General features: G+C 35.5%; 1 protein-coding gene across 2 annotated transcripts in view; it reads left to right on the top strand.

Moving 5' to 3' along the window:
* DPH6 (diphthamine biosynthesis 6) overlaps window positions 1-11,987 on the top strand; it is a 174,161-nt gene extending 162,174 nt beyond the window's left edge. For both annotated transcript variants that reach the window (XM_024568491.3, XM_045201279.2), the window contains exons 8-9: window positions 1,200-1,287; window positions 3,956-11,987. In XM_024568491.3, coding sequence (XP_024424259.2) covers window positions 1,200-1,287; window positions 3,956-4,009 — 142 coding nt within the window. In that variant the 3' untranslated portion in view covers window positions 4,010-11,987. The remainder of the gene's footprint in view (window positions 1-1,199; window positions 1,288-3,955) is intronic.
* Window positions 11,988-13,930: the final 1,943 nt, after the last annotated feature.

The raw sequence follows: 13,930 nt of genomic DNA, 5'->3' as shown, positions 1-13,930 counted from the left end.
GTATTAGTATTGTGACTCTTGAATGATTCTATATCGATTATATTATCTGTTATTTTCCTTTTAATTTCATAGAAGCCTTTTTTATTTTATTTTCCTAAGCACTAACAAGATGCATATTTGATACTAAAGGTTTATGATGGTAGTTGACTTTTTTATTACCATAAAACATTTTCTTTTTACTTCTGGTCTGTTAAGGGGAAAGTAAACAGGTTTTGCCCATGGAAAGTTCGTATTTTGGAGTCAAATATTCGGAGTTTTCTTCCATTGCCACTAAATAACTTTGCATTTCATAAGGTGATTCAAAAAAGATCTTATGTTAGTGGCAAAGAGTCTTATTTGACTCTTTAATAATTTATTTTATTAGTAGTAGTAATAATTTATTTTACTGTACTACAATGGGTAGAAAGCCAACTATGTGTTAATATAAACAATGGAGCTCATTCCCAAGACATTTAAGAAATATGAGGAATTTCTATTTTTAAATTTCAGTTAAAATGCAAAACACTATTGCTTTCTTAATAAATAACAATAAAAATAATTAGTTATTAGACATTCACACATAATCTTAGTTATTCATATGTGCTTTACAGGGAATCTTTGATAAAAGTTAGGTTAATTTGCATGTATCCATATGGTCCCAGCAAGCAGTTCATACCATTTTACCTGAATGTGGTAATTACTGTGTCAGGCAATCAGTTTTAATAGCAATGATATTACAGTGTGAAGAGTTCGCCTAGAGCTTAAATCCAACACCAGTACTGCTTTTGTAAAGGATAATTGAGATTTTGAGTGAAACACTGAATGAATGAATTACCTCTTGAAAATGAAAAGTGAAGATAAAGCACTATTGTTTAATGGTTAGCCCATACCAAGCAAATTTTTTTAAATGAAATTGAATTGGAGTTCTGAGCCTCAAAATTGTTCAGAGCTTTCAGTGAACCTGAAAGTTGACCTGTGGGTACTCATAAAGATGACAGGGGTTTTTTTACTTTTTTTTGAAAGTTTAGTATCCTTGATCCTTCTCCCAATTAAATATCAGATTATTAAAAATATGTGTTAATTACTAAATATTGTATACTAGTGGAAATAAATACAAAATGAGAAAATGAGGATTTTTTTGGTCTCCTCCAGTCATAACAGTAGTGATTTGACACAGTTTATGTAGTAAATAAGCGCATTATAAAATTTTTATATTTCAGAGATTCATCAGAAGTAGTCATACATTCAGCTGATGCATTTGCACCTGTGGCTTACCTGCGCTTTTTAGAATTGCACTTGGAGGACAAGGTGAGTAAACCTAAGATTCACAGTGATTTCAAGAAACAACCACTGAAATTGGTTCTGTATATATAATACTATTTATTGGGTTAGCCAAAAATTCATTTGTTTTTTTCCGTAAGATGGCTCTATTAACACTTATTTGTCTTTAATTTTATTCAAAACAATTTTGTTAGATTGTATTTTGACAGCTGTCATATCAACATGCATTAAAAAAACATCAAAATTGGTGATTTTTTGTGTCGCCATTTTAATATCAAAGACGGAAGAAAATATGCAATGTTTTCACCATATTATGCTTTATTATATCAAGAAAGATAAAAGTGGAACTGAAATGTAAAACGATTTGTGCAGTGTGTTAAGAACTGACTGACTGAATGTGTCAAAAGTGGTTTTGCGAAGTTTCTTGCTGAAGATATCTTGCTGGACGATGCTCCACGGTCAGATAGACAAGTTGAAGTTGATAGCGATCAAATTGAGACATTAATTGAGAACAATCGATGTTATACCACATGGGAGATAGCCAACCTACTCAAAATATCCAAATCAATGAAGTTATTGGTGAAAACGAAAACTGTTTCTTTTATTTTAAAGAAAAAACCATACTGACTTTTTGGCCACCCCAAAACAACAACAGACAAAAGGGTAAAAAATTATTTTATCATTAAGGATTTTTTTCAGATCCTAGATCAATAACTAAGAATTTTGCAAATGTTTATAGTTTTCACAGCACTATATGATGCTAAAGATTTTACATTTCTAAAGCATTTGTAGTTCAGTTGAAAAGGGAATCATACTTGGTCTGTCCAGAAGGTACCCAGCCATGTAACATGAAAAATAGAGACGTTTCTTGAAGAAGATACAAGGTACAGGAAACATTTTACACAGGGGAATGATGCCTCAGTCCCCTTCAAAGTAGGCCCCTTGGGACCTCACACAGTTCTCCCAGTCACCATCAGATACCCCATCGTATTTTCCTGAATCTCATTGATGGTCTGAAATCTCTTCCCTTTCAAAGATGATTTTAGTTTGGGGGAAAGCCAGAAGTTGCAAGGCACCAAATCTGGGCTGTAGAGGGGCTGAGTCACCTGGGTGATTTGATGTTTCACCAAAAAACTCTGCACGAGACATGACACCTGAGCAGGCATGTTGTCATGATGAAGCTGCCAATCACCAGTTGTCCATAGCTGTGGCCTTCTGAATCATCTGAATAGTCTCCGTGGAAGAATGTTCAAGCTTAACGCAAAATTTGATGCAGATTCGTTGCTCTACTTGCTCATTTTGAATGTGACGGCCACACAGTACACATGCTCACTCAGTGGCATCTACCAACCCCACTGACTAGTACAGTGAAGTCGTCACTGTTCACACATGCTCATTCTAGTCCACTCTCTTTGGCTGCCAGGTTACATCACTGTCTCACAAACTGCTCTCATTTTATTAACAATGACTTGATTTTTTCCGGACAGACCTCATATATACATTAATCAAAGAGAAGACAAGATAGTTTATAACCAAATATTAAATTACCTCGTAAAATAAGAATTCAGTAGTTGTCCATAAGCCTTAGGGAAAAGGTTGAGTATGAATTGAATTTTTATGATGCAAAGTTTAAGAGAGAAGGAAAGAAGAAATAAAAGTTTTTCAATAATATCCAGGGGAACAGAAGTAAAAGTAAAAGATGGGAAGTGAGGCAGCGGTGTGATAAAGAGTTTTATTTTGCATATATTGATTGTCACGATACAGCAGAATGTAATTGTGTTATGGAATAGGTAAAGATCTGGATTAGCCCCTTTGATTGAAAGGTCTGCTCCTTGAGCCCTGGCCCATGTGGCTCAGTTGGAGCATTGTCCTGTGACCAAAAGGTCGCTGGTTGGATTCCCAGTCAGGGCACACGCCCAGATTGCAGGGTCAATCCCCAGTTGGGGCATGTGCAGGAGGCAGTAGATTGATGTTTCTGATGCCGATGTTTCTCCCTCTCTCTCTTGCCTCTCCTCTTTCTCTCAAGTGAGAAGAAAATAAACCTTTAAGTAAACAAAACAAACAAAAAAAAGTCTGCTCCTTGAGATGTAAAGGATTGGAAAAATTCTTCTGCTTCTTTAGCCTTCTATCACCAAGTCTTGAGACATGCCCACATTTGTATACGTGATACAGAATCTGAAGAATCAAGAGAGTTAATGAGGATTAGCAAAGGAAGGGGCAACATGGTAGCCCCAGAAATTTCAGCAGGCTAGAGTTTCCAAAAGCAGCAAATAGTTATTGCTTTCTTTTCTCCAGAAAAATTAGGATAAACAGAATTGAAAATAGATCATTGAATTGGGCCGGAAGATGACTCTTGGTCACCTTTTACCAAAAAGCTGGTAACCCTCAAAAGAATCAAACTATACTATCCAAACATCCTTCAGACCCACAGAAAGGTACCCCTTCCTTCTAGGGCTCTGGTGCTTTTGCTGTCATGTGCTCACACAGAACTTCAAAACCACTGAATTCTTGCTCAGACATGTCGGCCCTTACATGTTCTGCTCTCTGTAAATAGCTCATTATTCACCTTGTTTTGGTATTTCATTGGTTTTCACCGTCCCATTTTCCTTCTTGCAGAAAAGAATGTTACTTCTTTAGTGTGGGATATTTACTGACACTGAATAAATACGGTGCATTTCTCTTTTTTTTCTTTTAGGCGTCCCCAGTGCCTGACAACTGCAGAACGTCCAATTGTATACATAATTCTTAGAAAGCATTTCGAACATTGTTTACTAAGCTGTCATTTTAATATAAAAAATTACATAGCATTTTCTCAATTATTATGTCCAGCTTTTACTCATTACATTTTTATCATCAGAAAAGGTTAATGGAACCATTGATTAATTGGGGAAATGTGAATGCCTTGTTCATTATACTGCCAGGTTACTCAGGGTTCACTCTCACTTTGGTTTCCACGTCCCGTTTGTGTCCTATGTATGATATGTGTTCTGTACTGTTTTTTTGTTTTTGTTTTGTTTTTTTACCTTTGCTGCATATACAACCCTCACTTCTGTGACTTTCTTTTTTGCTTTTATCACACTAATTTATTTTCCTCTTTGTCTCTTTCATGATCTCCTCTCTTCCAATAGCATCATGGTGTAGAGCCATATGAAAATGAGAATGAAAAGGCAATCGATTTATTTGGCCAATCAGGTTTATTCTATTGGGTGTCACCCCAAGTGCTGTGTCATTTTTGTTTTCAGTATATGCATTGTTTCAACATTATTGGACGATCAGGAAAACTATCATTAACTCATGCTGGTTATTTTATAACTGATTTTTATAAAAAGCAATTTTTCAGTATTACCTGTGCTGACTTTAGGCAATTTTTTTTTAAAAACAGACTTTTAGAACAGTTTTGGGTTCACAGCAAAATTGAGCAAAGTATACAGTTCCCTCTCCGCACACAAAATCTCATAATTGACATCCCCTACCAGAGTGGGGCACTTGTTACAAATGATGAACCTGCAGTAACACATCATAATCAACCGAAGTTAGTAGTTTACATTATGATTCTATCTGTGTTTGTTGTACATTGGACAGATGCATAATGATATTATCCATCATTATGTACTGTACAGAATATTTTCATTTCCAAAAATATTTTCCACGCTCCACCTATTTATTGCTTAACTTTGCCCCAGCTTCTGGCAACCATTGATCTTTTTCTGGTCTCCATAGTTTTGCCTTTTACAGGATGTCAGATAGTTAGGATAATATGGTATGTTGGCATTTTAGGATTGGCTTCTTTTACCAAGTAATGTGCATTTAAGGTTCCTCCATGGCTTTTCATGAGTTTTTAAGTGCTGAATAATATTCTGTTGCCTGGATATACCACAGTTTATCCATTCACCTACTGAGGGAAATCTTGGTTGCTTCCAAGATTTCACAATTAAGAATAAAGCTGCTTTAATACATCCAGGTGTAAATTTTTTGTGTGAACCTACGTTTGTTTGTTTTTTTTAACTCTTTTTGGGGTAAATACCAAGGAGCACAATTGCTGGATTATATGGTAAGAATGTTCAGTTTTACAAGAAACCACCATCTTCCCAAGTGGCTGTACCATTTTGCATTGTCACCAGAAATGAATGAGAATTCCTGTTGCTCTACATCCTTTCCAGCTTTTGGTGCTGTCAGCATTTTGTTTTGCTATGTTAACAGGTATGTAGTTGTATCTCACTGTTGTATTAATGGCATTTCCTTGATGACATATGATATGGAGCATTTTTTCATGTGCTTATCTGCCAGCTCTCTGTCTTCTTTGGTGAGGTGTCTGTTCAGATAGTTTGCACATTTTTTAATTGAACTCTGTTTTCTTATTGAGTTTTAAGAGTTCTTTGTATATTTCATAACATTGTTTTACCAGTATTATACAAGGTCCAGCACAAATAATGCCCCTTTTTATTACAAAATCTTTTATTACAAAATCATAAGCATGCAATTCTGTAACATAACAATAGCACACTCAAGCACACCACGTGACATTTTAGGTGAAATGTTCAAATTGCTGTCCATCTCGTGTGAGACATTCACAAACCCTGCCAACCACACTCAGTGGTGGTACTTCTGCCAGACCCTGTATTTTACAAACGTGTTCTCTAGTCTGTGGCTTGTCTTCTCATTACTTTGGCAGTCTTCTACAGAGAAATTTTAAATTTTAATGAAGTCTAGCTTATCAGTTATTTCTTTCATGGATCATGGCTTTGGAGTTGTTTTCTACAATATCATTGTCAAACCCAAGGTCATCTAAATTTTCTCCTGTGTTATCTTTTACACATTTTATAGTTTTGTATTCTGACACTTAGGTCTGTGATTCATTTTGACTTAATTTTTGTAAAGGGACATAAGAGCTGTGTCTAGATTCCCTTTTTAAAGATGCGGATGTCTAGCAGTTCTAGCATCATTTATTGAAAGGACTATCTGTTTTCCATTATATTGCACTCCTTTGTCAAAGATCAGTGGACTGTATTCGTGTGGACCTATTTTAGGATTCCTTATTTTGTTCCATTGATCTGTTAGTCTATTTTTTCACCAATACCATGATATCTTGATTACTGTAGTTTTATCCTACGTCTTGAACTCAGGTAGTCAGTATTCTTACTATGTTCTTTTCCTTCAATACTTTCACCTTTCCCTGTAAGCATTAGAATTGGATGTTTATATCCACAAAGTAACTGGCTGTGATTTTGATTGGGATTACATTAAATCTGTATATCAAGTTGGAAAGAACTAACATTTTTAGTCTTCTTATCCATGACCATGGAATATCTCTCCATTTATTTGGTTCTTGTTTGATTTCTTTCATCAGAGCTTTGCTTAGACATTTTTTTATCTTCACTGTTACAACTTTATATGTTACATGTTTCCTCCTTTGGGACTCAATATATTTCTGCAAATACAAGCTCCGAGGCGGCACTCTTACTGTGGGTCCAGAGGGAATCAGTGAGAGCTCCTTTGCCAGCAATCCCATTTCATCACACTGTCCTGAGTAAAGCTTTGCCCACGTCCCTAGCTTTACTCCTGAGCCAACCCAAGTACCAGAGAAGGGGGTGCTGTAGAAGGAAAATGAGGTATAATTAACAAAAGAAAGATGAATAAATGATAGAGGGCAAAAATGACAGATACTCTTCCACATGTTTTATCAGAATCACATTGTCATTCCAAACTCATATAAACAACTTAATTAACACTCTATCCCAAATAATAGTAAGACCTCAAATGCAGTATCTTGAATACCAGTCTGAAAAATCTACTGCCTAAATTCCTTTAGTTTTCATTTACTCTGTAGCACATTTACAGTCTAGCTTGACTGCATTTACTTTGAGGAACTGCTGTTGGTAGTTTTTTTAGTCTTCACAATCCTTAATTTTTCTTGATACAATTGGCCACCATCTCTTTGAAATTCCCCCTCTAATGGTTATATATCATGTTATTATTCTGACATAAATTCTATCTCAATATTTCTTTTACCTCCTTCAGTAGCTTCCCTGCTTTTTATCTTCAACTTGTATATATGCCTCAAGTTCTTTTTATGTCTCCCTTCGTTTTCAGTATTTTCTCTTTCTGGGATTTTGTCTTTTCCAGCGTTTACTTTTCACTTCCATGCAGATGACTCTCAAGTCAGTCTCTTTCTAGTTGTTCTACTAATAGCTACTTTTTTTCCTTAACTTCTAATTGTTATTTCTGACTAGCTATTGGGCATGACTGCCTATGTCAAGTTCATATATACAAACCTTGAACTCATTCTCCCCTCCAAGTATACTTTTCCCCTGTTGTTGTTACTTAACACTACTGTTTTCCCCCTAATAACTTGGGCACAGAGTACTGACATCATGTCTTACAGGTGCCTCTCTTTTGCCATGTACATTCAGTTGGTGCTAATCCTTTATTAGCTCTAACATGTCTCTTATACTGACATGTCTCTTAACATGTCATCTCCATTTCCTTCTCTCTAGGTAAAGTTGTATCTTGATCAAACTTCTTGGCAAGATGAAGCTTAAGTGGATTCCTTGCTTTCATTTTCCCCATATTCTCTTCCAGTGGCATATTGGTTTTCCTTTCTAGTTTTTGTTTCTGCATAAAAATCCATAACAGTGCTATATTGTTTTCTTTTTTTCTTTTTTTTTAAATTTTTTTATTGTTATTCAGTTACAATTGTCTGCATTTTCTCCCCATCCCGCCACCCCACCCCAGCCAAACCCACCTCCCTCCCCCACCTCTACTATTGTTTTCTAAATAAAGAAGGTGCTTAGCCATGAACTAAAAACCACCTGAGGTGTTGCCATGAATCTTTCTTCAGTCTTGTTCCCAGGACTCCCCTACATGTGTCCTTTTGTCCAGTAATGTGGAACCATTGGACACTCTCTTACAGTGCCTTCTGCTTCTCTCCCCCCTTGCCCCAACTTATTCTTTCTTCTCTCTCTTTCTGCTTCCATTTTTTATCTGTTTACATCCTGCCCATGAGGCCGGGTTGAATTCAAATACTCGTACATTTAGCCGCACCAGATGGCCTGCGCTTACACTTTGTTTCTTTTGTTCTTGTGACAAACGACTTAATCGGCTTTATGTCATAGTTGTTTAAGGACTTACTATATCTACTAGGTTATAAATCTCTTGAGGACTATTCTTTTCATATCTTTATACTCTCTGTAATAGCTATTAGTTCTGCAATAAGAATTTTTTAATTTGACATTATTATTTTCATACTTCATTTTTTTCTTCCTACAGAATTTTATAGACATGTACTTCCATTTTATGTTGCATACCATTTAATGAAAGTCATTTTCTTTGTTTTTCTTTTATCTTGTAGTTGGAGGAAAATTCCCCAAGCACACTGAAATGTAAAATACAATCTTTAGAAAGGTTTTTCATGTAAATTTATCACTAAGATTTTCACTTTATATATGATGACCCTTAAACTTTCTTACTGAATAATTAATCTATTTAAATTTTTCCTTAAGTTAAAGTCTTAAATTATTTATGTGGGTGTATCAAGTATATCACCTAAACATGGGACCCCAAACAAAATGGTGGCCTAATGGAAAGCTCCAGGTTAAACATAGGGACACACATTAAAATTTCTTTGGTGTCCCTGACTGTGCTGCTCACGGCAAACTTCATGCTAAAAACACCATACATCACTATGGTGACAGGCTTGAGAAAATGAAAACTACAGAACTTTACATAAATCAGCCAAAAGATCATATTAAAATGCCTAACCTTTACAGAAGAATCAAGACTTTTACTTTTAACTATTCAGAAGCTCTTTCTTCCTTATGTAATAGTTGTTTTAGATTTTTCAAACAGTTTTATGTGAAGTAATATTTCAAATTAATTGTTGGCAAAGCCATTGCATTTATAAAGAGACAAAGTTCACAGAAATTCAGCCCCAATTTTACTAATGTATCCTATTAACATTTAGCATTTAATTTTGTTTTTTATTGAAATAATCCCATAGGACAATTATATATTATATAATTATAAAAACTAACACTCCTAGAAGTTGTAACTTTTAAAAACACTATATTCTCCTAGCCCACTTTTGGATTTTTCATTGTATTTTACTTTATTTGAGAAATGTCAAATATATTTTAAAATTTATATCTTTAAGCCATTCTATGATTTTATTTTTCTTTTTAATCCGACAAATACCTGTGAGCACCTACTCTGTTTTAAAAACTGTTAAGCCTACATGGAATTCGTGATAAATATGAGCAAGTTAGAGTATAGCTATAATTATAACTTTTAACTGAAGTTACTGGTATTCCGAGCATGATGATTACAGTGACAGGTATCACTGGTCTGGCTAGTCTGAAGTTAGGACCATCATGTTGACTCAAGTGAAGAGTGATATCTAAGATATGCTCCTGGTTTTCAATAAATACTGATGGAGGCATGGAGCCTATATATACTTGAATAAGGATAGTAAGAGATGGGCATGTAGTAATCAGACTGGTAATATTGGTTTCTTTGGGTAAAGTGGGCATGAAGGGGGAAAATACACAGAGGAGCTTGATTTTTTATAATTTCTGACTTCGTACAATGGGCATATAGTTTTAAATTTAAAATATTTGATTAAGAAATTAACTGAGGTGAAGGGGAATAGTGTAGTGAGTTCCAGTGATGAATACTTTAAAAAGTTATTCTACAACACTTTAGTAGTCTAGGTAGAAAGAAACATACTGGGGCCCTTCAGAGCACAAGTGAAAAAGTATATATAATGACCAAAAGTATTTGAATGGCAGGACTCTCGAGTATGTTGTACACAGGAATTTGCTCTCAATGCTCTTATCAGCATATAAATTCAAAGACCACCCCCCCCATGGAAGTATACTGCCACTGCCTTCATTCTGCCTCAGAGATACAGGGATGGACAAAGTAGGTTTACAGTTGTGAGTATGTGAAACGCAGAGTCTGTTCTTGTATTATTATTAATTATTGTATTATTTTCCATACGAATGACTGTAAACCTAGTTTTGCCCACCCCTGTATTTTCTTATAGAAGAAACAAAGGAAGGAGGAAGATAAAAGATAATTTTTATTTACCAACTCTTGGTTTAGCACAACTTTCCTACCTCACCCCTCTCCCCATCTTTGCCCTCAGACTAAAGAGAGAAAACTGTTTTTGTAAAAGGGAGTAAGCCATTTAGCAGGTTTTAAAACCTAATTCCATACACCTCAATGATATAACTTGGTATTCAGATGGATTTTGGCCTTAGGTAGCACTGAATTGCTGCTTCTACAAATGGTCATTGGAGCAGATTAATTAAGTATCAAAGGCAGGACAACTGTAACTGAACAACAATAGATAGATAGAGAGATAGAGGATACATAGATAGATGATAGGTAGATAGATGATAGATAGATGATAGATAGATAGATAGATAGATAGATAGATAGATGATAGATAGATAGGCAGGCATCAGATTCACCTAAATTTACATTGCTTCTTGACTAATTCCTGTCCCAAATGCATGAATTTCAGTATTAGCAACAATGCAGCACTCTGTCAGCACGTCCAGAGTCACACTGGGCAGTGGAAGAGTATTTTTGAACCTAGAATCTGTGGTTCTCCCCTAAACTAGTAAGTTTAGGGGAGGATAGTACCCAGTGAATTAATTTCCTTCTCTGCTTTCAAACTGTAATTGACTTTTTTCTTTAAAAATGTACTTAGTTTTGGAAAGCACTTTATCTCCCCTACAATCCCCAATGATAGCTTTGCTGGATAGAGTAATCTAGATTGTAGGTCCTTGCCTTTCATGACTTTGAATATGTCTTGCCTGTCCCTTCCAGTCTGTAAAGTTTCTTTTGAGAAATTAACTGACAGTCTTATGGGAACTCCTTTGTAGTTAACTATCTGCTTTTCTCTCGCTACTTTTAAGATTCTCTTTATCTTCAACCTGTGGCATTTTAATTATGATGTGTCTTGGTGTGTTTCTCTTTGTGTCCATCTTGTTTGGGACCCTCTGTGCTTCCTGTATTTGTATGTCTATTTCCTTCACCAAATTAGGGAAGTTTTCTTTCATTATTTTTTCAAGTAAGTTTTCAATTACTTGCTCTTTCTCTTCACCTTCTGTCACCCTGAGAATTCAGATGTTGGCACGTTTGAAGTTATCCCAGAAGCTCCTTAGCCTATCCTTGTTTTTTTTGGTAAAGCTAAAGAAGTTCAGCACCACCAAGCCATTATTATATGAAATGTTAAAGGGACTTGTTTAAGAAAAAGAAGATCAAAACTTTGAAAACTAAAGTGACAAGAAATTCACAACTATCAGCAATTGAATCTTCAAAACAAACCAACCAAATAAGCAGTACAGAAACAGAATCATAGATACAGAGATCATTTGGAGGGTTATCAGTTGGGAAGAAGTGGGAGAGTGGGTGGGCGGAGTGCAGGGAATAAGAAGTACAAATTGGCAAGAACAGAATAGACAGGGAGATGTTAAGAAAAGTATAGGAAATGGAGTAGCCAAAAAAACTTACATGCACGACCCATGGACATGAACTAAGGTAGGAGTGCATAGCCAGAAGGAATGGCAGGAACCAGTAGAGGTGGGCAAAAGGGGAAAAAGTGGGACAACTGTGGTAGTGTAATCAATGAACAATTTTTTTAAATGTACTTAGTTTTTATGCTCTCCCATGCAGCCTATTGTTGTGATGTTGTTTTAAAAAAATAAAGTTTCTGATTGGTGTTTTTATAATGTTTCACTTTGGTGATTTCTTATAAAAGACAAGTGGCATACTACTTATTCATTTAACATGGTTATTGAGTGTTTACATCTGTTGTTCACACAGTGAGGATACAATAGTGAATTGAACATCTGAAAATTATTTCCTTCATGGAGCTTTTATTTTATGGAATGAGACAGACTAATTAATCAAAAATATAAAATAGAGGAGATGGTAGGAAAGTTGCTTCACTGACCATACAAATGGGGTTTGGATTTTATGGAATAAGAATAATCTAAGAATCCTGGGCTTCAGTGGTGACAGATTTAAACACAGATTGAGGGTAATAAGAGCAGTCTTTTTGGTTATGTGGCAGAGAGTGGTGCTGAGCTATGGTGTTTGGGATAAGGTACGGAAGGGGTGAGGCTCTTGCCAGAAACCTATAGATACAGTTATTCAGTAAATTGGAAGAAATCAAAAGAAAATATTCAGAATAAAACATGGGGAAAAACCACAAAATATACATTAGAAGTTGAGAGAAATAGAAACGGTGAGAAAGGCTTAAAATACATGTAATTAGAGTATCAAAAAGAGAGGAGAAGGATAATGGAATATTTAGTGCAATATTTGAAAAGATATTGGCTGAGAGCCTTTAAAAATTGATGAAACACACCAAGGTGTAGATTCAAGAAATCCTATTAACCAGAAACAAAATAAAATGGTAACCATATTTAAGAAAAAGTAAAGCACCTAGGAATAAATTTAACCAAGGAGCTAAAAGACCCATATTTGGAAAACTAGAACACTGAAAGAATTAAGGAAGATACAAATGGAAGCACATACCATGTTCATGGATTGGAGAATTAACATCATTAAAATGGCCATACTACCCAAAGCAATCTATAGATGAAACACAATTCCTGTTAAGGTACAAATGGAATATTTCATAGATCTAGAACAAATATTTCAAAAATTTATATGGAACCAAAAAAGACCCTGAATAGCCTCAGTAATCTCGAGAAAGAAGAACAGAGTAGGAGGGATCATAATACCTGATATCAAACTATACCACAAGGCTGTAGTAATCAAAACAGTCTGGTACTGACCCAAGAACAGACACAGATCAATGGAACAAAATAGAAAACCCAGAAATAAACCCAAGTCTCTATGGTCAATTAATATTTGACAAAGGGGACAGGAGAATAAAGTGGAATAAAAGTAGCCCTTCAACAAATGGTGTTGAGAGATCTGGACAGGTACAGGCAAAAATATGAGACTAGACCACCAACTTACACCATATACCAAAATGAACTCAGGGTGGGTAAAATACCTATATATAAGTTGTGACACCATAAAAGTCCTAGAGGAAAACATAGGCAGGAAAATTTCAGATATCCTATGCAGCAATATTTTCACTGATATGTCCCCTGGGGTAGGGGACATAAAGGAAAGAATAAACAAATGGGATACTGCAAATTAAAAAATTTCTGCACGGCTAAAGAAACCATCATCAGAATGAAAATGGAACTGACTGTATGGGAGAACGTATTTGCCAATGACATGTTGGACAAGGGTTTGATCTCCAAAATAAATAAAGAACTCATCCTACTCAATACCGGAAGACCAACAATCCAATTAAAAAATGGATAAAGGCCCTGAGTAGACACTTCTCCAAGGAGGACATACAGGTGGCTCATAGACATGTAAAAAGATGCTCAACATCACTAGCCATCAGAGATGCAAATTAAAACCACAATGAGATATCACCTCACACCAATTAGAATGGCCAACATAAACAGATCAACAAACAACACGTGCTGGTGAGGATGTGGAGACAAAGGAACCCCTAGTGCACTGTTGGTGGGAATGCAGACTGGTGCAACCCTCTGGAAAACAGTATGGAATTTCCTCAGAAAACTAAAGATGGAGCTGCATTTGCCCCTGCAATTCCACTTCTTGGAATATA

Source organism: Desmodus rotundus, chromosome 7 (genome assembly GCF_022682495.2).
Source record: "Desmodus rotundus isolate HL8 chromosome 7, HLdesRot8A.1, whole genome shotgun sequence".
Lineage (NCBI taxonomy): Eukaryota > Metazoa > Chordata > Mammalia > Chiroptera > Phyllostomidae > Desmodus > Desmodus rotundus.
This window is presented reverse-complemented; position numbering and strand designations above follow the sequence as displayed.